Below are 24023 nucleotides of genomic sequence, written 5' to 3'. Positions count from 1 at the left end.
CATTGGCTTCCAGGAGAAAACTGAACAGGCACGCCAATATCGCAAAGTCCGAGTCGAGCTTCAGAGCCGTTTTGACGGCAGCTCTGTGCACCTGGACATGTGGAGCACAGATCGTCTATGCTCACCCCTTCCGGCCACACCACCTCCCCAGATGCCCTCCCGATTGGAGATGGCGGACGACTTTGGGGGAGGTGAGATCGATCTCCTAATCGGCGTTGATAGTATATATCACGTCGTGTTGTGGGAGCAAGTGGACCTCGGCGAGGGACTTCGAGCTGTTGAGACAGTCTTCGGATATGTTCTGCATGGGAAGCAGAGCGGAGTCCTGTCACACGATCAGCCACGTCATCAGACGTTCCACTGTCGCCAAGTGGAAGCGATGTGGGACTTGGACACGATTGGGATCAGTGAGCATGAGGTGGTAGACTCAAACCACAGGCTCTACCCCAAGCCTACATGGAACGAAGCTGAGCAGCGCTATGAGATGGGTTTGGTATGGCGCTCCGAGGATAGGCCCGTCTCCAACAGAGGTCCTACGCTGGCTCGAACGCTTCGAATGTCGGATCGCCTCAGCAAAGAGAAAGCCGTCATGTACGACGCACAAATCAAAGGCATGCTGGCTGATGGTGTGGTTGAACTCTCCGACTCAACCGGGTCCCAACTTCGGGCTTCGCCTCAGCTGGCAAGTCCTCCGACGATCTCTGTGACGGACTCACGAGGGGCCTCCTGCAAGACAGGGCCGAGTGTCGAGCGAGACCGAAGTCTGTCGACTTGGTCGCCCGACTGTGAGGCCTTTTACCTCCCTCATCATGGAGTCTTTCGCAATGGGAAACTCAGGGTGGTCTTCGATGGATCAGCAAAAGATGGATCGGGCCGAAGCCTCAATGAGTATCTGGAGCCAGGAGAAAACCTTCTCCGGAAGTTGTCCTCCGTGGTACTGAACTTCCGGTGCGGAGAGACCGGATGTCAGGCTGACGTACGGGCGGCCTTTCACCAGGTTGTTGTGAGCCGGGAGGACCGGAGATACCTGCAGTTCTTCTGGTCAGAAACATGCATGAGGTTCTCCCGTGTGCCCTTCGGTCTGACATGCTCTCCGTTCATGTTGCTGAGAACCGTGGACGTCCATTTGAGCAAGTATACCAGAAGTGACGAAAGCCTCTGTCGTCTGATCCGACGCGGATGCTACATGGACGATATCTGCTTGCACTTCAAAGATCGAAACGAAGCCGAGAAGGAACTGCTCAGAACCAAGCAGATATTCGCTGAGGCTGGTATGACGCTCCACAAAATACGGATCACTGGCGACCAGGCACCTGAGACACCAGTTCTCGGTATGAGCTGGAACACCGAGTCAGACACATTGGCTGTGGTGGTGCCTGAGTTCCCATGTCCTTCAACCAAGAGAGAGCTGCTGTCTGCGGTGGCCAAGCCATTTGATCCTCTGGGAATCTTGACACCATGGCTGATCGGCGGGAAGGTGCTCTTCCAAAGAACCTGGAGAGACATGCCAAAGGCAGATTGGAATGACCCCCTCACTACGGCCATCCTGGCGGCCATCGAGCTATGGTGGAAGGACACTTCGGGCAGCAGGGTCACCATTCCTCGGCGACCTTTGTCAAGCAAAGACTATTGTTCAAATGCAGGCTTCCACGTATTCTGCGACGCATCCGACCGCGCGTACTGTGCCGCTATCTACGCCGTCTGTGAAGGAGAGTCGGGTCTAGTGATGGCCAAAAGCCGGCTAGCTCCCATGAACCCGAACTTGACGATCCCAAGATTGGAGCTCATGGCTGCCTTGTGTGGAGCTCGCCTGATGGCCTTCGTGAAGGATTCATTGAAGCTTCAGAATCCGTCGGTAACCTTCTGGACCGACTCCACAGATGTCCTCTTCTGGATACGAAACACAAAACCTAGAAAGGTTTTCGTCCAAAACAGAGTCTCGTCAATACTGCAGTTGACGAAACGAGATCAGTGGCATCACGTGAGGGGCACTGCGAACCCCGCAGATCTCGGCACTCGCGGGCTGTCCCTCAAAGCAACAAGAACGTGTGAGCGATGGTGGAGCGGACCTTCCTTCTTGCGGGAAGCGGTGTGTCCCCCTGAATTGGACGAACCACTTGAACTCTCTCCTGAGGGTGAGGTCGAGGAGAAGCCTGAGAGCGGCTCTTCTGGCGCTGCTCCAGCCAGAGTCACGTTGAAGGTCCAACGAGTAGAGGATCGTCTCTTCGACCTGACTAGCTGCTCCTCGCTTAAACAGGCTGTGACGAGGACTGCCTGGATCTTTCGCTTTGCCATGAACACTCGTCAGGACAAGTCCAGCAGACAATCTGGACCGCTCACCTCGGAGGAGCGTCGTCACGCTCTTCAATTTTGGATCAAGGAGGCACAAGCCAGAGCATATGAAGCAGAGCTAACCGCTCTGAGATCTGAAACGATGCTGCCAAAGGACTCTCCCATTCTGAAGCTGAGGCCCAGGCTCGACGACGACGGGGTACTATGCGCGGTACCACGAACAAACGAGCCTCCTCTGCCCATTCTTCCAGAGTTCGCCTTCATTACCACTCTGCTGATAGACGAGGCACACCAAAGGTGCTTTCATCAGGGCACGCGTGCTACATTGGCCCTTCTGTCAGCGGAGTATCTGATCCGTAGACGAAGTGTACTCCGCGTTGTGAACACATGTCGACGTTGCAGAAGATATCGTGGTCAAAGCTACCGGTCCGCTGATGGAGGACTGCCAGCGTTCAGAGTCGAACCCAGCCGTGCTTTTGCCAAAGTCGGCTTAGACTTTTTTGGACCTCTGGTGACCAAAGCTGGCAGGAAGGTCTGGGTGCTTCTCATCACGTGTGCTACATCCAGAGCAGTCCATCTCGAGCTTGTGAGATCACAGCAAACTGAAGAAGTGAAACTGGCGCTTAGGCGCTTCTTCGCCCTTCGTGGAACACCAACGCTTATGTTCAGCGACAACGCAAAAACATTTCATACTTTACTGAGCCACACACCCCGATCAGTCTCATGGCGATTCATCCCTGAAGCGGCCCCTTGGTGGGGAGGTTTCTGGGAAAGGCTGGTCGGTGTTACGAAAAAGTGTCTGAAAATTACACTCCATCTCTGTAGCCTGTCGCACGACGAGCTAGCGGCCACCCTATACGAACTTGCGTTCCACCTCAACATGCGACCTTTGACTACTGTCGATGATGAGCTCCTTACACCAGCGCATCTCCTCTTTGGAGTCACATCTATAAAGGGGGTTTTGACTCCCTCCACTGGCCAATGTGACTACGTCACGAGAGCTTGGCGACACCAGCGAAGAGTTAGTGAACACCTGATCAGGCGCTGGACAAGCGAATACGTGTCTGCCCTACGGGCATGGTCAGTTTCACCTCGAGGACGACCCAAGCGCATTCCAGCAATAGGTGACATAGTTCTGGTGCAGAATGAGGGTCCCCGAGGGCGCTGGCCTTTTGCACGCGTGACTGGTCTGATCGCCGGTCCTGACGGAGAGGTCCGAGCCGCTCACGTGGAGATCAGAGGCTCGAAGACACGTAGACCTTTAAGTCGACTCTTTCACTTGGAGGCTGTGACCTCAGATGAGCTCTAGACTCATCCCGCTTGGAGGCGACTTTGGTGCTCACTCTGTGAGAGTCTTTATTACTCACGAACTTAAAAACTGAATGCAAACAAAACCTAAGTTGCTCTGAACATGCCCCTTCCCCACCCTCGATGTGGCAGTGGCGAGCCTGTCCGCTCCCATGCACCCACAGGCTCTCATTAAGCGTGTCCGCTCATGACGTGGAGAGATTGACATTTCCCACGCGAGCCATTTTACCCCCAAAACCATATGTGGCTCCGTTTTCACCCATGTCTCTTTTTCGCAGACCATGAATGTCCTGGACATCTCGGAGCCTGGCGCGACAGCCTGGTTGGAGGCGCAGCTCCCGAAGCTCCATCTACTCTTGGGGGACTCTGTCGCCCGAGATTGCCAGCTGGAGAGCCGCATCCGGAGGGACGAGTTCTTTAGTCTGGCGAGGGGCGGAGACTCCTGGAGCGCTCTTCATCGGGACCTACCGGATCGCCTCAGCGAATGGGTGCGCGAGATCTCGGCGAGGGGAAGCCGGCCGGGCTCGGCAGTTGTGTGGATGACCGGCAACGATATATATAATAAGTACACCGGACTGGCCAGCTTCACTGAGGATGGTCTAATCACACTGGCCGAGTACGCCAGGGACGTCACCAGGGCCCTGCTGGACGTCGCCGAGGGAGTGGTGGTTCTGGGACCCCTCCCTCGCCTAGACGGCGAGATCAACGGAGCGAGATGGGAGCAGACCTCCGCCTTTCATCTAGAGCGTAGGCTGCTCCACGGGCTCCCGGACGAAGCACAGTTCGTGCCTCTGGGTCGGCAGCTCACCAAGAAGTGGGCCGGCCGCCACTCCTGCATCGACGACTGCGCGCGGTGGTATGCCATGGACGGCGTCCACTTGTCCGCCGACGGGTACGCCAGGCTGGCGGACATCATCCCGATCTGGCTGACGATGGGGGCAGCTGCCCTCTAAGACTCGGCGGTGGCGTGCGCGAAAGATGCGAGTGCGTCGTGCGCGAGAAGTAGTGTTTTATTTCGTCTGTGATACCTTTTAAAATGTGCTCCTGTTCCGCACATTTTGGTGGGGAGCTATGTTAAGTTCCATGTTATCGCGTTCATTTTTCATATCGCAACTGTTCCCCGCGTGTGTGTAGCCGCCCGGCCGCGGCCCGCCGGCGCGCCGGCGGGCCGTGCGGCACAGTATGTTTGCGGGCGCGCGGCCGGCGCGGTGCCCTGGCGTGCGGTAATTGGCGGTCGCTCGAATGTCACGTGACCCGCGGTGACCTCCAGTCTGTCCGTGTCTCTCGTACTCACTCGTGTCTCAGCATTCGTCTGGACCGGGTCGGTCTCAATGCGCGCTAGCCTCTGGAGTGGCACTGCACGGCTCTCCTGGCTGTAGCGCTTGTGGCCGCCGAGTGTAGGAAACGGACTTGGCGGTCCTTTCCTGAGCCTCACTCGGACAAAATTAACGCCTAACCCTCTTTGGTATCCAAATCCTGACGGGGCATTATATGATACAGATCAGACGTGTGTCTTTGATACCGTTCACGATGTATCATTAATGCACCCTTTACCTGATACAAGTATAATGTAATCGTGCCTGTCGTTACTGTGCACGTTTCACGGCGAATTTAGAGGGGCTGTCCGTAAGCCCCTCCTTGGATGTACGAGAAAAAGCAATGAGCTGTACTTGATTTGTGCCTTATCATTACTGTGCCTGGTCGTTAAATGATACGGTGACTACCTCTCAACCTGTTGGTGACGAAGCTGTTGCACCCCAATACAGCACTGAGGTCAATTATATTTCTGTTCTGTTTATACCGGCGCAAAGAACGGACGGATTCTTAACAATCTGACCTCCTATAAAGCGTTGATATAAAACGTGATCGTATCGTAATTTCCTAAAGTCTGCTCATCGATTTCATGCTCCTTACCTAATAGGCATCACCGAATTACAACCAACATACCAGTCTTTAAAAACATATGACCAGCTTTGGAGATTCGTCAAATGATCCCCTTTTAGGTTACCTATAAGATGGCCATTTGACGTATAAATGACCATCACAAGTTACAACATCCTCACCAGCTGATGATATAGCATCTGTTGATAGGATAGGATCAGGAGCCGCTCTACCAGCCGCTCCTGTAGGATCGGCGGCCGCCGGTCACCCACCGTTCCGCCGTGGTCCTCAGCAGTGTGGGCACGCTGATGGGTTTGCTGTTGGCCGTGTAGTCCTCCGGCACGCGGATTTTGACGGCGCCGCGCAGCTCGTGTGTGTACCGCAGCTCTGTCGGTATCACCTGGTCCGGACCTGTGTGCGCGCGGGGGTAACGTCACACGCAGCTCTGTCGGTATCACCTGGTCCGGACCTGTGTGCGCGCGGGGATGATGTCATAGTCAGTGCGGTGATGTACACCGGTGTTATATGAACTTCTTGTCAGTTCCTGTCAGGTGTCATATGGTGAAGGGTTTCTCTTGATGACCAGTGCACCTGCTAAGGACAGAATAGGTATTGTATTGAGACTGACGTATACAGCTGATTTTGCCAAACTATTTTAATTTTGCCTACTAATAGGATACGGGCGATGATGATATTTGAAATTAATGGATTTAATTTTCTTTGCTAAGCTACGGCAGCAAAAAATGTTACATCGAAATGGCCGGTGCTCACTGACGCTGAAGTGACGCTACAGGCCAGATTCAGTTGACATGAACCGTCTGTGCCCGGCTAAAAACACGTTAAACGTTCTTCCCTATATTTTGCCAGCTACCGAATGAGGCATGTGAGAGGTCGGAAGTTCGGAACCGGAACAATGAGCGTGCCTAGCGTGTCGCGAGCAGTGACACGAGCACGAGTGTTTACCTGCGTTACCTGTCTGTCCATCCGTCAGCCGTTCGAGATGGACGTCCCGTGTGCTCGCGCTCACTACCTGAGGTGCACTGATGGTGCTGGCTGTGCAGTGCTGGTGATGTTGGGGAGGGGGCCGGTGGGGGGTGGGGGGACTTCCCATTAGCCGACCTGATAAGGTCGTGCACGTTTATCTAAGTTTTCTCCTAGTACACACTGTCCGTGAGCTGGTATGAGGTGACACATGCGCTGCTAATAAAACCCTGATGTGTTTTGTGATTAAAAACGATATGTCCCTTCACAATAAGTTGCACTTCGGTTAACTGGTATCTGAGCAATTCTGCTGAGCACTCATAATTTTGCAAATCTGCCTTCGAGGGACTGGAAAGAGCTAAACAAAAACCGTTCGATTCAGCAGTCATTCGTGTTTTGCATATACACGTGCTCCATAACTGCATGCTGACTGCTGAGGGATATTCTCAACTGACCCGGCGTGGCCCGTTCGCCGTGCGTCACTGTGACCCCTGTGACGTCATAAGTTTTTGCCGAGCTGGCGATCTGGTGGTCCCGCCTGCACTGCTCACCCGGCAGGGCATGCTCGGAATAAACAGCCGTATTGCGTAGCCGAGTGTCCGCGGTGTGGGCAGACTCTCAGCGAATGTTGATGCTATCCTGGTCCGTGCGCGGACTCAGGCTGCGAGTGAGTTCCACCGATGCAGCTGGGCTGCGTGATGCCTCAAGCGGGAGTAGTGTGTAATTTTGTCGTGATGATGACCTTTTAATTGGGGTCAAAACAAGGGCATGGAGGGGTGCATGCATTCGCATAGTTGTGGAACACTGCAATGCAAGAACATGTAAGGGAAATTGGTAAACATATTTGTACTTACCATTATTGTATTTGACTTCGGTCATCTTTACGCCTGATCTGAAAGCAAAAAAAAAAAAAAGAGAGAAGGAAATTAAAAACAGGTCTCCCGAGCCGGCCACAGTCCCAGTCGCGTCACGTGCACGTCTCTCCGGCCGGGCCCCTCGGTACATACCCTACCGTACACAGACCCACCCCTGCCCCGCCCACTGTCGTTTGACCGTGCGACCATCCCTCAGAGGACCGACTGCGCGGGACGCGCCGCGGGCAAGATCAGGCCGCCTGCCGACCTCAGGCACACACACACTGCACTGCTGTCGGTCGGTCGTGGGGATTTCGTGGGTTTGTTATTGTGGTTTGCTGTGGAGCTGGGGAGGTAATGAACCGTCACTGATCTGCGTCTGCTGAGCGTTGTGCGTGGTTGGATGTGGGAGCGGTTTCGTGTATGGTTGGATGGGCACGGGATAGGATACTGTGAGTCGGTGTTTTGAATGAAGCGGTGCTATTTCCTGACTCAGCTTGTATGCTATTTTCCCGCATACCTACCAAATCGCCCTTTTAGGACGCTATGTATCTGGCTTAACGAGTAAAAAATGTAAGGCATTATGCTTGATAAACATATAAATCTTGAGTGCCAGCAAACCCGCTTACCAGAAAAAGACTTGAGTATAACAGGGCACAGCCACGGATGGTCAATGTTTACGGTATGTGTAAAAAGCGCTACAAGTAACCATTCCATCGTTGTTTGACCCTGTTTGTAGTATCTGAACTATCTGATGCTTACATTTAGACTCAGTCGCATTTGCTTCCACAAATGGGCTAAACTCATGATTCCTTCCATTTGCCAATTAGGGAATGCCTTTTAATAGCAAAGCAAAGGTGTGCGTCGTATTAACAGCTACTGCTGGTATAAAAAAGAAAAAAAAATATGAATGCCGGATGAATGAAATGAGTGCTTATGATTGCTTAGTCTTCATTGAAGGCCTCGTGTCTGGTGTATCAAGTGGACGCACCGAGGACATTGATAGAGCAGACATCATGTCGTCTGTCTGTGTGTCTGTCTGTCTGTTGTCGCGCTCTCAGGAAGCTCGTCCGATCCACATAACGAGGCCCACTTGACACGGTTTGGTGTGTGTGTCCGCCGATAGTGTGTGGGGCCGGAGGATGATTCGGAATTTCCTTCTCCGCCGATAGTGGGCAGATTATGTCCGGTGGGACTGTCACCGGGCCGGGCTGACAGATTGGGTCTGTATCTACATCATAGGGAGACGGTGTGGACTGTCACATGGAAACGCTGGCACTGTCACATGGAGACAGTATCACTGCCACTGGATGTGCAGACTAAGTTTGACACAAGGAGACAGCGTGGTAGCAGCAGCACCGGCAGATTTAGTCCCTCTTACATGAACGGGAGACGGATTGCTGCATGTTGGAAGCCGACGTATCGCCAGCTGTTGCATATTTTGCTAGACATACCAGTATGCCGTAACATACCGTCTGTACAGTAGCGGCGGAACACCTTCAATTAAGGGGGGGGGGCACTGCCGACTTTTGGTCCCATTCTTTCCATGCAACGCCCATAGGGCTAATGTTAAAATGCCAAAATCAAAGGGGGCACGGTGCCCCGGTGCCCTCCCCGTTCCGCCGCTTATGCGTCTGTATACCAAAATACCGTAACATACCGTAATTTACCAAAATACCGTAACATAGAGTACCTACTAAATACCATTTATATACCGTAATATAACAAAGTACCATAACATGCCGTAATATTTCGTGAATAATATATCGCAATATACCAAAATACCATAATATACCGTTGTATAAGCGAATAACGTACCGTCACATATAACCAAAGTCATACAAAAGTGTCATATAGGTACCGATGGCGTATCCAACACCTATGATGAATGTTGTTTGTCTTTATGTGTCTATATTTTCGAAATTGTGTCTACATTGGTTTCCCAATTGGACATTGGGAAAATTCCGGACGATTTTCGTAATTCTTTGTACATATGCAAGTTCACGATAAGCTGAAATGCGTTGAACGATCAACTACATCTTTGGGAATTTTGATTTTTGTTGGCACCCTTAGCTAGAAACAATAAAGTTAGCAAAAAAAGAAAGAAAGAAAAAAATGACCAGCTCCACTGCCTTTTGGGGTTGGTCTTTTTGGGGGAGGCACATTTGTTGTTCCGACAAAATTCGCTCAAGAGGACTAAATCAACGTTAAGTAACATTGTTTTTTTGCCAGCCATTGGTGGCCAATCTAAGTTCTCAGCCTCATAATCCTCTCATAGCGCGGCGTAACACTGTGTTTAGTGCTAATAATAATAAATATATGTAAAAGTATTGCATAGCCGCTTCACTGCAGTGTGATGAGACCCAGATCACAGATGAAAAGCATATCCGCTAATGTCAACACCGCGCCCGCCCGCCGCCCACTGGATACGCTGAACATGGTGCATAACTGCATAACTGCATGGTGTCTCGGAGTCTCTCTGCCCCCTCCGCGCCTCAGAAGTATCGATGAATTGGGCCCTATTTCAGCAGGTCGCCTGTATGGTGGGCGGGTCACGGGAATGCTAACAGCTGCGGTCTCAGAGGGAGCTCCCAGCGTCACGCGCCGGACAGACACCGCCTTATCAGATTGTCTGAGCGGTGTTGCAATGTTTGGTGTTCAATATGTAGAAAGGATCCATATGAGTAAGGCTGAATGCGTTCTAATTATTTGCCTACTTGCTTTGACCGAGGTATAACGGATTGTGTCTTATCTAGAGAAGTTTACCTTGTGACCATGCGGATGAAAATGGCGTCGTTTAGGTCTATTACCATTGCCTACCTATGCCATACACAATGCACATTGCACGTTGCACATGTATTGAGGTTCGTCCTCAACCTCCATGCTTTAGGTGTGCCGTGTGGCTTAGGTATAGCAAGTTTGTCTTTTCCTATCGTCATTTGCAGAACACCAACCTCTCATTGATTACGACCAGACCACCGCTTCATACTGGATTCTCTCTTATGCGTAGTCGTAGTAAGACGTAGTAGTAACTAGTAAGACATTGGAAAATACTACTACTAGACTAGTAGGTATGCGTAGTAAGACATTGGAAAAAATCAGAGTCCTGGTCAGTGCCTAGCTTGGTATGCAGGTACAGTCCACAGCAGAAGTAATGTGGGGTTTCAGTCATGGGTAATGGTATGTTCTGCTTCTGAAGCTTAGGAACGATTAGCCAGACTACAATGAAACTTTGAATGTAGCTTATATGTATCGTCACCCTTGCAGCTGCAACTTTAGCTATTGACATCTTCTTTTCGATCACTCCGTATTAAACAATCGCCAGTCAAAGCCGACCGTTGAGATTGGTAAAACCCTACATTACTTTAGCGGTGGGCTCTGTACCTATCAGACACATGCACATCTCCCCTACCCTCACTTCCCCACACAACCCTCTGTTTCCCACCAGCCGAGCTTCGAAGACTACACCAGCATTCCCAATCTCACCACAACCATTTGTTCAGCTCACCTGCTCTGTCCCGTGCAGCTCAGCCGCTCCGCTCTACCCGCTCAACCCCTCTCCTTCCGAGCTGCTCTCCTTCCTCTGCCGAACTGCTCCCCGCTCTGCCGAGCTGCTCTCCCCGCTCCGCCGAGCTGCTCTCTCCGCGCGCGCACCACGCGAATGGAGCGGCTCGGCGGCTGGGCGCTGGGCAGCGGCGCTGTCTCGGTACAGAGTCGGGTCAGCTGACACGGCAGGATAGCCGGCCGGCGGGCACCGGCGTCCTCAGTGGCCTACGGCACTGCTAGTGCTGCCGCTGCTGCACCGGCTGTCACGATCGCAGGCTGACACGAACACTGAAAGAGAGTGCGGAGAGGCGCCCCGGGAGCCGCCTCTCAGCTGTGGCCTCAGCGGAACTTAATGCACTGCACTGGGATGATTCGTTCACCCGCGCACGGGTGGGCCTCTCAGCCAACTTGGCTATGATGTGTGTGTGTGGGGGGAGGGGGGCGGGTCATATATTTCTCAAACTCTTTCTTTTCAGGCTTAGATTCAAAGCGGATTAGGTTTTATTGTCAGTTAATCCCTTATTTTCATTTTCATGCAGTGTCTTACTATACTGGATTAGCTAATCCACTTTTACTGATATGGATCACAGGTGCCCATGGAAACCGGGCTATAGGTGAGATCTTCCAGAATCGCAAAGGTCATTTTTAGTCCAGTTCATCATTGAGGTCACTGGAGGACTAACGGTCACCAAAAGTAAAATTATCACGAATTTTCGTTCCCGATTTTGACAACTTTTCACATCGGCACATAAGTCGGAAACCAATTAAGAGCTGCAGCGCCGCAGCAAAGCGCATTCGATAGCTCTTTCAGAGCTCTTTCTTAGCAATGCTCTTAGATTTGACCCAAGGTCAACGGTTTAGCCTCTAGAGGCCAAAAACTCACAATTTGACGTTTTTGCGGAAAGCGTTTTTCTGTAATACGTTCCCACACCAAGTTTGTATTTCTCTGGTTTTACCGGCATAGCGTTTCTCTCGTCGATACGTATCGAATTTGAAATTTAAGTTGACCTGGATAGGTCAGCTTACAAATTTGACCTCAGATCAAGGTCAGGGTCATGTTGCACATAAGTCGATTTGTATTGTTCAGTTGAACGCATCCATAGTGTTTTCAGCGCTCTAGCATGCTTCCACCTAAACTTAATTGTTAAAAAAACTGTTTAAGACGTTTCATGACCTGAGATGACCTCAGGAGCATAAAGGGGGTCACACAGGCGCGATTTTCTGATTCAGCGTGTCATTTTTACTTATATCCCGATGTTTGAGAGTGTTTTTGCTCAAAATCAGAGCATTTTAATTTTCTCCTATCGACTTACAATGGAGAAGTCGCAAAACTGACCTGACCTTAGGTCACCGATATCACAATCCCGAGATATGAGATAAGCAGCTTGTTGGTACTGATTCCCTCATGCAACTCCCGAGTTTCAGCTCCTAGGATGTAAGCTGCAGGAATGACAGAATCACACAGTTTTTAGAGACGTGGTCACTTACGTGACCTGGTGACCTGGCCTTATGTGACCTGGGGTCAAAAATTTTACACACGATGCGAAGTCGATGTATCATGAGCTGTGTATACCTACAAGGTTTTGCGGCGCTGCACGCCACGGTTTTCTTTGCACACCCAAACAACTTTCAGGTGCTTTTTTATTTATGAACTTGTTGTGTATCCATATTCTGTCTCCGAAATGACGATATTATTGAAATTTCGAACAATTTAAGTACAAACCCATATCTAACATCAAAATGTAACCCTCGCCTTGCCTATTGTTTTTCCACACGAGGCTGGGTGAAGGGGGAGACACCCTCGGTGTTTCGCCTCTGCTTGAGTTACAAAAAAAAACGAGCATAATGTGGTTACGAGAAGCAGTGACTGATGTCGAATTTCAAGGCCTCAGGTCAATCTGGGACCTCTGAGGTCACGTCAAAGCCCCTAAGAAAGGGTCTGGTTTTGGTAAATAACTTCGCCAAAAATAAATGGTCACAAAGTGACGATTTGGTACAATCACATTGTTAGAACATTGTTGACCTTCGTGCAATTTTATTTGCTTTTTACTGTTTTTATTTCTTAGCTGTAGGTTCTGGGCCCCAGGTTTGTTTTTCTCGCCGCCTAGCAAAGTTCTTATATTTGATCTATTAATAAAGTTAAACGGTTCCGTCAGTCTTACATCTCTTCGAAATGTTCAGAACATCTTGTTTGTGATGATTGACGACTAACTTCGAATGCCTCGTCGACAGCCACATTCAATGACCTCACATGGTTGAGCGTCCGTCATTCAATACAAGAACTTAAACGATCCAGTCACCAGCCGAGCATGGCAGCAGCGGCTGAACCTTGACCGCCGATCTCGCGACTGTAGTATCCTCGCGACGTACTTTTCCATTTGATGACCCAGAATCCAGTTGCCAGGAATACATATTGCGATCTATGAATATCATGTGAATTGCACCTAAAGCGTGTTCTTTTGTTTCTTTCTGCTTGACGCACATACCACACCACATATTCACCACGCCTAAACATCTCATCAGAAACAAATAGTTTTATTAAGCAAAATAACTAGTGGAATCCTCAAAAAATGGTTATAAAAGGGCAATACAGCACTCAAGCCATCGTCAGAGATATACCGTTGCTCATGTATCACCCCTTTGTCTACATTCGACCATGAAACAAGCAATGAAAACAAGATTCACGAACACTTGATGATTTAGGTGTTTTGGTATGAATCGATAAGAAACAAACACTCATAATATATAAACAAAATATAAGGTCGCAAATTAACAAATATCAAGCATGATTAGGAAACAGATGATCGTCAAATGTCATGATTAGAGTAGCGCAAACATATCGAGCATACATATACTTTTTGTAACAGTTGACCGTTTTACGTGAAACGTTAAAATGCTCTTGACGCAAGATTCGGAAAGAACATCCATTCGAGGAGTCGGGGCCTCATGCGTTTCAGCTGAGATCTGGAGCATGAGTGTGATGTTGATTTGACTCCGATCTCCCGAAACTTAACCTGATTGGGTTGAGCTTTTAGCGAAGCTTTTTGAACAGTCATGCTTTCCCAGGTTCAGAACTGAGCTGCGCTTTATCAGCACGGTTTCTGTCGAAGCCTTTTGTTGGGTTACCTACCTATGATCCCTTCCAGTTTGCTACTGGCGATTTAGTTGGCCTCTGTGTCAGTCTCTCAGTCATTCCATTCCGTTTGCCATTCTCGCTGTTTCGCTCCATTCATGTCCCCCGATCACACACAGCCCCCCGCCGAGTGGCCACTGGCCGACACCCGGCGGTCACCATTCTGCCGAGCGTCCCGCGCCGGGGCGGCCGCGGCGGCCCCGGCCGGCCACAGTCTATCACAGGCCAGTTACGTCACTGTGAGCCACGTCACGTCACAGATCGCGTCACGTCACGTCTCAGTTTCTGCGCCGTGAGCTGCGCACGGTTGCGGCCGCCGTCGGCGCCGGCTGCGACGACGGCGTCGACTGCGGCGGCACCTCCGTCGGCTGCGCGCTGGCGGCGCTCTGCTGCTGCTGGACGATCTGCTGCTGTTGCTGCTGCTGCTGCAGCCGGGAGAGGAACGAGTACTCCCTGCCGTTGACGAGTCCGCGCAGCACGCAGGCCGACAGCGCCGACCGGTTGACGTTCATGCTGGTCACGTCCTCCCACTGGTCGCGCTGCTCGTCGTAGCACTCCACGTCCGGGATGGTGGTGGAGCCTGTTGAACGGCGAGAACGTAGAGACCGTAGGGTTACATGACTGCCGTAAATTTGATTCCTATTCAGGTGGGACGTTCGACGTTGAATGTGCGTCCTTAACGACATGAATAGCGGATAGTACGTAAAGTATCAATATTGCGATACAAAAATGCTAAATAGGTCAAGTCTCACTCGTTTGAGTTCTGAGCTAAGGGATTACAAGTCCGTCCTACCGCAACAAGATTATTTGCATTGTCCAAGGGTGCTTTGTGCACTCTGCCACATCACAAAGTAAACATTTTGTAAAGGTCAAAACGAGTACGCGAGCGCTTGCCGATAAACATTCTGCTAGCGCACCGACCGATCACATTAATCTACATAAACACCATCTGGATTGTGCCGGAATCTGCTGAGCACATTTACAAAGTTCAGTCAACGTGATGTCACTTTTTAATTCTCAGCTGCTTACCGTTGAATCCACCGATGACGTAGATGCTGCCGTCCAGCACCGTCGAGGCGAAGTTGCTCCGCGGGCTGAACATGTTCCTCACGTTCACCCAGCCTCCGCCGTGTCCCAGAGTAAAGCGCTCGCCTGCAGACAACAGGCGTGAACATAACGCTGGAATGTTTTGTATTGAGCCCATTCTGTTAGGAGTGGGATGCCCCGGTGAGCCAGGCGCCTGAGGTCACCTAGCTCGGTCATCCTGGAGAGAATCTTCTTACCCACTGGAGCTGCCCTCACCAGCTGCCTGGGGGGGGGGGGGGGGTTGACCGCCGGCCCGGGATTAGGGATGAGGTAAGGTTCGTCCTGGGCATAACAATGACAGATACGATGCTTTTTTGGGGTCGAGTCTGCTAACCAGCCCGTGGGCCCAGTGTTATCGAGATCGGTACGGCGCTGCCAGCGTCCTCTGCAGCTCGGTCAGCCCCTCGGCGCGCCACCTACCGGAGCGCAGGCGTCGGGCGCCGTCGAAGCCACCGAGGGCGTACAGCGAGTCGTTGTAGGCCACCAGCGAGACGCCGCTGCGGGGGCTGTTCATGGCCACGGCGAAACTCCACGTGTTCTCGGCCGGGTCGAACACCTCGACGCTGTTGAGCACCTCCTGGCCGTCGAAGCCGCCGACGACGTACACCTGCCGGCAACGTGAACACGGACGGCGGTAAACACAGAGTGATGAAATGCAAGCACCTCAGTACGTCTGCTTTGTACCGTGGATTGCAGTTTTCATGAATTTTCCTGTGGGAAATGATGTCATGAACAATCAACGAGCTCTATCGGTCTCTTGTTTTTGCTGTATTAAGCGAATATCTTTGCATTAAACGAAATCGATTGGTCCGCGATCTCCCAATTCACCTTGATAACTCTGACAATAACTTACGAATCCCATTTTATTTTAACCTTACCAGGCCACATATGCAAATCCGATTCCCCTTTCAATCATCAGGACCAGTTATCCTCACCTTTGGTCAGTATGGTCAAACACCCCTGATTCGGACTGAGGGACCGGGTCGCCCCCAAATTTCCGACAAAGTCTGCGGGGGACCGTTTGAGCGGCATAGGGGCATTAACTGGCACGCCCGTCCCAACAGTATGGGAAAAATAGAATCAAAAGTATGATGTTAAAATTTTGATTGCCCGCCATCGCTGTAGTCGGGCCGTTGCCTCTCTTTCATTCAGGTCAGGTCTTTCTATTTACCGATGTGGGGCAGCGGCAGCTTACCCTACTGTTGTCAGGTCAGGTCAACATTAATTGGGGGAAGGGGGCTGGCCACCTTTGCTCTCAGGTGTGGGATACCCTGGTTTTTAGTTTTACCACTTTATGACGGCCGTGTCTGTCTTTGTTTCAGGCCATTCCATCTATGGAGCCGGGTGACATCAGGTCAGTTACGTTCTGTCGTCAGGTCAGGTCACAATATGTGGAGCCGGATCAATGATCATCTTTGTTCTCAGGTCAGCGTCAGCTCAACCTAAATGGGATCTCAATCATCAGCTATTTCCATATGGGGCTCAGGTCACCCCGCTCATAGATCAACACCCCGCTCTGAGGTCATGCCACTCCGCTGTTGGATCAGGTCACCCCGCTGTCAGGTCCGGTCACCCCGCTGAGAGGTCAGGTCACCCCGCTGTGAGGTCAGGTCAGGTCACCCCGCTCTAAGTTCCGGTCACCCCGCTCTAAGGTCCGGTCACCCCGCTCTAAGGTCAGGTCGCCCCGCTGTGAGGTCAGGTCACCCCGCTCTCAGGTCAGGTCACCCCGCTCTCAGGTCAGGTCACCCCGCTCTAAGGTCATGTCACTCCGCTGTGAGGTTAGGTCTTCCCGCTCTAAGGTCATGTCACTCCGCTGTGAGGTCAGGTCAGGTCACCTTTCCGGCGAGGCTGTCGGAGGAGGCGTCCGAGCGGCGCCGGTGCATGCTGGGCAGCATCTCCCACTGGTTGGTCACCGGGTCGTACCGTTCGCAGCTGTTGAGCCGCGACCGGCCGTCGTAGCCTCCCATCGCGTAGATCTTGGAGTCTGGAAAGTGTTTGAAAATTTGCGAAGATATTAAATATTTACACCGTAACGCTGTACAACTTTTAAATCGGCACAGCTTCATAATTGCTGTAAAGACGTTGAGGAAACAAATACCACATACGAGTAAATTAACCCGCGCCCTGCTGGGGGGGGTGTTTGAACACCCCCCCTTGTGGTTTTTCGCGAATATCTCAAAAACGGCGGCGCGGAGCGCCGCCGTTTTTGGTACACCTTATCATACATCAATTCTACACATGTTGTGAAAATTTCAGACCAAGGTCATTCAAGGTCAGGTCACCAGGTCACTTGAAGTGACCTCACCTCATAAAAAGTTTCAATGTCTGTCATAGCTACACCGAGTGACCGATCGCTTTGAAACTTTCAGCGATTGCTAAGAGCAATAGCATGTACGAAATGTGTATCTCAGAATTTTGATATCGATGACCTAAGGTCAGGTCAATTTTGCGACCTCCCCATTATAAGTCAATGGGAGAAAATTGAAATGCGCCTCTTTTGGACAAAAGACATTATGAACACTCCCAAACACCGAATTACAAGTGGTTTAGACACACTGAACATGAAAATGGTGTCCGTGACCCTTGTTTATGCCCTGAGGTCATCTTAGGTCACGAATGGTATCTAACAGTTTTTCGCAAATAACTTTTGATAGAGGCATGCTAGAGCGATGAAAACGCCTTAGATGTGTTCAGCCCGACGATACGGATCGACTGATATGCAACATGACCCTTTCCGGTCAGGTCATGACCTTGACCTGAGGTCAAATTTTCAAGTTGACCTTTCAAGGTCAACTTGTAGTTCATTCGATGCGTCTTGACGAGAGGAACACAATGCCGGTAAAAGTAAGCTCGTAAAATGCTTGGGTCAAAAGTTATTGCAGAAAAACTGTTTCCGAAAAAATCGGCTATTTTTGCAGTTTTTGCCCCCTGCAGGCAAAACCGTTGACGTTAGGTCAAATCTGAGAGAAATACTCAGAAAGGGCTTTAATAGGGCTATCGAATGCGCTTTTCCGCGGCGCTGTAGCTCTATTGGTTCTCGAGTTATGCGTCGGCTTCTTGGAAATTTTCGACATTCAACCTGGAAATCGGCGAAATTTTGCCTTCAATGACCTCTGGTGACCTGACCTTTGACCTGACCAAAAAATTGACCGAAGTGATTTCGTCATTATTTTTGACGCTCTTTCGAACGCCGCCTTCCGCGTATCGCTACGTGGCCCAGGAGCCGAGTTACAAGGGGGGGGGGGTGTTCAAACACCCCCCCCCCCCCCCCAGCAGGGCGTGGAAATCCAGGACCCCCAGCCGGGCGCGGGTTAAATGATGTGCCGTACATGCCGTGCATACACCTTTCCAATTTCAACATGCTCTTTATACAGCTTTTTATATCGGTATGTATTGTGAAGTGCCGAAAAATGTCACTTTGATAACAATAATTCCGGTGAGTTAAGTAATTTGAAATCATCCGGGGTCAATGACCTCAGATGTTAATGCAAGCTAAACCTAAGGAGACTAGCGAGAAAAAAAGAGTTAACTACCTGTCGAATGCTAATTCCGCGAAGTTGTTGCTGTGATTTTTTTTGGTGATGATTACTGTAGCTTTAGGCTGATGTGTGATTTTTCGACGAGCTTTCGAACGCCAACTACCGCTTGTCGTTATGTGGCCCAGTTATGGAGCCGAGTTAAAAGAGGCGCGAGCAACTGCCTCGGTATGTTGCAATGTGACATTGCCATTTTGCGAGTCGAAATTGTGGTTAACTTGATAGATGATTTTATCGAAAACGATTATTTGCGGCATTTCCAAAAAATAATATAAAATGCGAATTAATGTTATTATATTTGTAAGCTATTTACCAAAACATCTATTTAATCAGTCGCCAAATACAACCGATATACTTGGAGGTAAGAAGCGACCGGTTGACTTAGTGTTTTGATACCAGCGGTACACCAGGGGTGTCCGCCCAGACAGATGTTTTCCTCTTATATCTTTCATCCGTCTGGCTCCAAAAAGGTCTCATTAGACTGAAAGGGCACCCTCCACAAAAGGATAGCACCTGAAAACCTATACAATAAGCGTGCAACTTTACTAACCCAGGACGCACGTGCTGACATAGCAGCGTGGAGTATACATGCAGGCGCGTTCCGACCAGACCTTCTTCACAGGGTCATAGCATCGCACTGAGTTGAAGTGCTCGTTGCCATCGAAACCTCCGACCATGTATACCATGTTGTCGATCACCTCAAGACCATGGTATGCTCTCGGCCGCACATCCACGTCCATCGAGAGGAACCACCGGTCTGCCCTGCAATGCAGGACTTCTGTAACACTGCAAAACATGGGTGGAGCTTTTCCAGAAAAGTTAGTGGAGCAAAAAGTCGTCAAACCTACAATACCCGGTTGTTAAGTCAAATAGATTGCTACACTGAATCAATGTTTTACATTATACGAGTAGAGACAATTTTTTATGCTACACAAAATATTTCAAAGCTCCTCAGTACGAAAAAGGTTGATTTACAAAGCAACAAAGTTCTAGGTACAGATCAGCTAAACTTGGTGAAGCAAAACGCTTATTGGTTGGTCAAAATGGCAAGTTGGTGGGGCAGCCGCCCCACCAACTGTATAGGAAGCTCCGCCCCTGCTGCAAAATACTTAATATAGTGCGACTCTCAGTCTGTAAATTGCTTGGGAATGTTTACAATGGATACTTGTCACAATTGCTTTTAGTAGTTTCACGTTTTCTTATCCTCCACCACAAAAAAAAATGTGAGCCACACAGTGTTGATCCAACTTCCTTGAGCTTACCAATTAAACCATGTTCAGTTTCAAATGACATTTGTGATGTTTTCGCCAAAACTTTGCATTGCAAACGTGGAAAGAATGCGTGATGAGGCTATGTTACTTAACCCGCGCCCTGCTGGGGGGTGTTTGAACACCCCCCCTTGTGGTTTTTCGCGAATATCTCAAAAACGGCGGCGCTCCGCGCCGCCGTTTTTGGTACACCTTATCATACATCAATTCTACACATGTTGTGAAAATTTCAGACCAAGGTCATTCAAGGTCAGGTCACCAGGTCACTTGAAGTGACCTCACCTCATAAAAAGTTTCAATGTCTGTCATAGCTACACCGAGTGACCGATCGCTTTGAAACTTTCAGCGATTGCTAAGAGCAATAGCATGTACAAAATGTATATCTCAGAATTTTGATATCGATGACCTAAGGTCAGGTCAATTTTGCGACCTCCCCATTATAAGTCAATGGGAGAAAATTGAAATGCGCCTCTTTTGGACGAAAGACATTATAAACACTCCCAAACACCGAACTACAAGTGGTTTAGACACACTGAACATGAAAATGGTGTCCGTGGCCCTTGTTTATGCCCCGAGGTCATCTTAGGTCACGAATGGTATCTAACAGTTTTTCGCAAATAACTTTTGATAGGGGCATGCTAGAGCGATGAAAACGCCTTAGATGTGTTCAGCTCGACGATACGGATCGACTGATATGCAACATGACCCTTTTCGGTCAGGTCATGACCTTGACCTGAGGTCAAATTTTCAAGTTGACCTTTCAAGGTCAAGTTATAGTTCATTCGATGCGTCTTGACGAGAGGAACATGATGCCGGTAAAAGTAAGCTCGTATAGGGCTTGGGTCAAAAGTTATTGCAGAAAAACTGTTTTCGAAAAAATCGGCTACTTTTGCAGTTTTTGCCCCCTGCAGGCAAAACCGTTGACGTTAGGTCAAATCTGAGAGAAATACTCAGAAAGGGCTTTAATAGGGCTATCGAATGCGCTTTTCCGCGGCGCTGTAGCTCTATTGGTTCTCGAGTTATGCGTCGGCTTCTTGGAAATTTTCGACATTCAACCTGGAAATCGGCGAAATTTTGCCTTCAATGACCTCTGGTGACCTGACCTTTGACCTGACCAAAAAATTGACCGCAGTGATTTCGTCATTATTTTTGACGCTCTTTCGAACGCCGCCTTCCGCGTATCGCTACGTGGCCCAGGAGCCGAGCTACAAGGGGGGGGGTGTTCAAACACCCCCCCCCCCCCAGCAGGGCGTGGAAATCCAGGACCCCCAGCCGGGCGCGGGTTAAATTACGCACGTTCAACAATTCATTTGTCCGTTTTCATTTTTTTCCGGCTTGGTTGACTGCAAAATAGAAAGCTTGAAGGGGAGTCATGCTATTAGGTACATGCTATGTAATTACATAGCATTACATGCTATGGGAGTCATGCTATTACATGCTATGTATGAGCAAATAGGCATTGCAAACGATCCGGCGAGAAATATTTTTAAGGTTAATACGGCTAGGCAAATGCCATAGATAAAATAACTTTATGTGATCTACCTTATTTATTTGCTGAGTTAAATAACAGTCAATTCGTTTACATACGTTGATTTAAGCTGGCTAATCAAGAAGTCGACAGATCTCACATATTTTTCTCACCTGTCATCGTATGTTTCGATGAAGCAGGTGGGGCTTCCAGCGGTCCATCCTCCAACTGATAGGAGGATCTCGTGTGGTTGTCTTGGCCTTGCTAGAGGATGGGTGAGATCCACTTCCATGTCATCAGATGAGTCGAACTCCGCCAAGAAGATGGATGGCCCATACAGGGCGGCCTGAGCATCCTAAAAACGACATGAATTGTAATGTCAGTCCTCTGGTTACAGCATGGGCTTATTTATTGACAACGGTGTCTGTTTGTTACGAAACACTGTAGTATTACGTTAGGATTTATATCTCAGGTTCTACCGTATCAATGCACTTACCTGGTTCTCTGCGATGAGACGGTGGTTCCAGACATCTTTGGAGAGGTACCGGTAGTTTGTCAGTCCAAAACGGACACAGTTCAGAAGGGACGGAAGCCAGCGTATTCTTTCCTCTGTTTTATGCTCGACCCACGCCACCACTGTCTCGAAAACTTGCTTTTCGCTTTTGACGTTTAGCTTGTCATCTGAAAGTAGGCCCTCAAGCTCTGATGCAGATAGTTCCTTTAGTTCTGAACTTTTCCGAATCACTTCTGCGAAGTTCACCAGAGAATAATCTCTTGCCACCTTCTCCAGGTTAGCACAGAGGTAATCTTTGGCGAACTTGCAAACACCTAGACTGTTGTTGGGCTTGAGCTCTTTGATGAGAAAATCACAGCACTGACCTACGACACCTAAAACTCCCAAGCGGTCTGATATCGGGAGAAGACGTCCGACGTTCTCATGAGTGACGCTGCAAACACCCGTGTATGCATAATCTACGATTAGTCCGAGCAGATCACTTGAAATATCCCGTATCGTAGCGTCGCTTGTTTCGGGGTCGCCTTGTGTTAGACTGTTGATGAACAAAGCCTTGAAGTAGGGGCTTACTACGGCCAAAATTGCCCTGTGCACGTAAAAAACGCCCCCGTCTTCAGTTCGAAGCACACCGTCACACAACTGTCTTTGTGATCGCAATTCCGATAGCACTTCTGTCACGTCAGATGAGTATCTGGCCGCCATGCAATGGTGCTTCTGTTCGTCGTGATTTTTCTCCGTAACGCAGCGTTTTCGCCGTTTTCTGGTGGGCTCTTCAGCTTCACAGGGGCATGTCGGCACGCGCGAACGGGTACTTCGAAGTTCTCTGCTCGGACGCTCCATTCCAGGGCCATTTCATGGTGACCACATGGCCATAATCAACCTATTCCGAAAAAGACTTTCAATTTATCGGAGCCATTTTAAATTTTTGGAATTGCGCGTGAAAAATCTCTTGAGAAATTATGACAAACCTTACGGTATACTTCGTAGCCGCAGACTTTTCAAATTTATTTATGACTCGCAATTAAACCATCCGGAAGAAGTAAATTGGTTCCTTGTTTTGACTCCTCATATTTGTTGCTTTAAATATTTTTTTTTGGGGGGAGGGGGCTTCTCACTAGCTTTCATAAGAACGAGGTCTGGTGATATGATTCTTCACGCCCGCAACTGATACGTTGTACCCGCTTGAAAAGGTCAACACGCATGCATCGTTTGAAGCTCAAAATATACCGAAGTGGAAACTAGTTTTCGGTTTTTGTGCTATGTTTTTCAACATCGGTCTGGCTGTGCCCTCTTAACCCTCGCCCGTATTGGTGTTTTTCCAGCCGCGAACGTATAAGGGGGGGGGGGGGGTCCGTTGGACCCCCCCCTTGCCGTTTCGCCCCTGATCGAGCTAGAGCTTCGCGGAAAAAACGAGCGTGCTGCCCGTGACGAGAGGAAGCCGATGATGCCTAATTTTAAGGTCCTAGGTCATTGGTTGACCTTGCAGGTCAGGTCAATGACCCAAAAGTCGGGAAAATCGGGACCTGTTAGAACGTCGTAAAGTGTGGCTGCTATGGGGTTTTTCGGGGCGCTGATCACGAATATCATGTTAGTTTTGATCACAGATGATGTCTTTATGCATTTAGTCCAGGTCGGGTCAGGTCAGGTCAGGTCAACCAGTAGGGGTCCTGCCGGGTATTCCTAGGAGGTGTCAACCGCCTCTGACAGCTTCGTAACATGTTACGAAGGTACCAAAACTACTTCGTAAACGTTCATATGGTTGCTAAATTCGAATTCAGCTCCAAAAACTGGCCTAGAAACATGTAAAACTCGAAAAAGTGAACCGAGGTCACCAAAGGTCAATGACCTGACCTGACCTTCAGGTGACCTTGACACCCACCCTAATGCATAGGGGCAACATCATATCACATGTTTCAACGCTTGAAACCACGAAAAGACTGCAAACGCGCGGCTAATGCGAGCCGACATACGCCGAATCGCGATTCCGGCCAAACATGGTCTCGAAAAGTAGGTCACAGGTCAAAGGTCATTGGGGTCAGGGTCATGAAATTTTCAGGGTAGGTGTAAAATTGATTAACGCGAGGGTACTGAAAGTTTCGTCGCGATCGGCCGCTTTTAACGCGAGTTATTCGCGAAAAACCATGGGGGGGGGGTCC

At 49.7% G+C, this 24023-nt stretch overlaps 2 protein-coding genes across 4 annotated transcripts in view; both read right to left on the bottom strand.

Annotated features, from left to right (window-relative positions):
* The window catches only part of LOC122367266 (long-chain-fatty-acid--CoA ligase ACSBG2-like), a 31825-nt gene extending 20553 nt beyond the window's left edge, over window positions 1–11272 (bottom strand). Inside the window, exons 1-3 of one of the 2 annotated variants that reach the window (XM_043340220.1) lie at window positions 10825–11272; window positions 7317–7354; window positions 5754–5892 (exon numbers count right to left, since the gene is read on the bottom strand). In XM_043340220.1, the coding sequence (XP_043196155.1) occupies window positions 5754–5892; window positions 7317–7341 (164 nt within the window). In that variant the 5' untranslated portion in view covers window positions 7342–7354; window positions 10825–11272. Of the gene's footprint in view, window positions 1–5753; window positions 5951–7316; window positions 7355–10824 lie in introns of both variants that reach the window. The other variant, XM_043340221.1, reaches the window with a different exon arrangement.
* A 2109-nt stretch (window positions 11273–13381) lies between these two features.
* LOC122367265 (kelch-like protein 10) lies at window positions 13382–22794 on the bottom strand. Of its 2 annotated transcripts, none has more exons than XM_043340218.1 (7): window positions 21850–22794; window positions 21527–21708; window positions 19168–19379; window positions 16917–17065; window positions 15502–15688; window positions 15025–15147; window positions 13382–14575 (listed from the first exon to the last, which is right to left on the bottom strand). In XM_043340218.1, exons 1-7 carry the CDS (start codon window positions 22705–22707, stop codon window positions 14274–14276), a joined length of 2013 nt encoding a protein of 670 aa, XP_043196153.1. In that variant the 5' UTR covers window positions 22708–22794; the 3' UTR covers window positions 13382–14273. The 2 variants fall into 2 exon arrangements, with proteins under 2 accessions (XP_043196153.1, XP_043196154.1); XM_043340219.1 differs by having other exon boundaries at window positions 19179–19379; window positions 21850–22775.
* Window positions 22795–24023: the final 1229 nt, after the last annotated feature.

Source organism: Amphibalanus amphitrite, unplaced genomic scaffold (genome assembly GCF_019059575.1).
Source record: "Amphibalanus amphitrite isolate SeventyFive unplaced genomic scaffold, NRLGWU_Aamphi_draft 000860F_arrow, whole genome shotgun sequence".
Classification (NCBI taxonomy): domain Eukaryota; kingdom Metazoa; phylum Arthropoda; class Thecostraca; order Balanomorpha; family Balanidae; genus Amphibalanus; species Amphibalanus amphitrite.
This window is presented reverse-complemented; position numbering and strand designations above follow the sequence as displayed.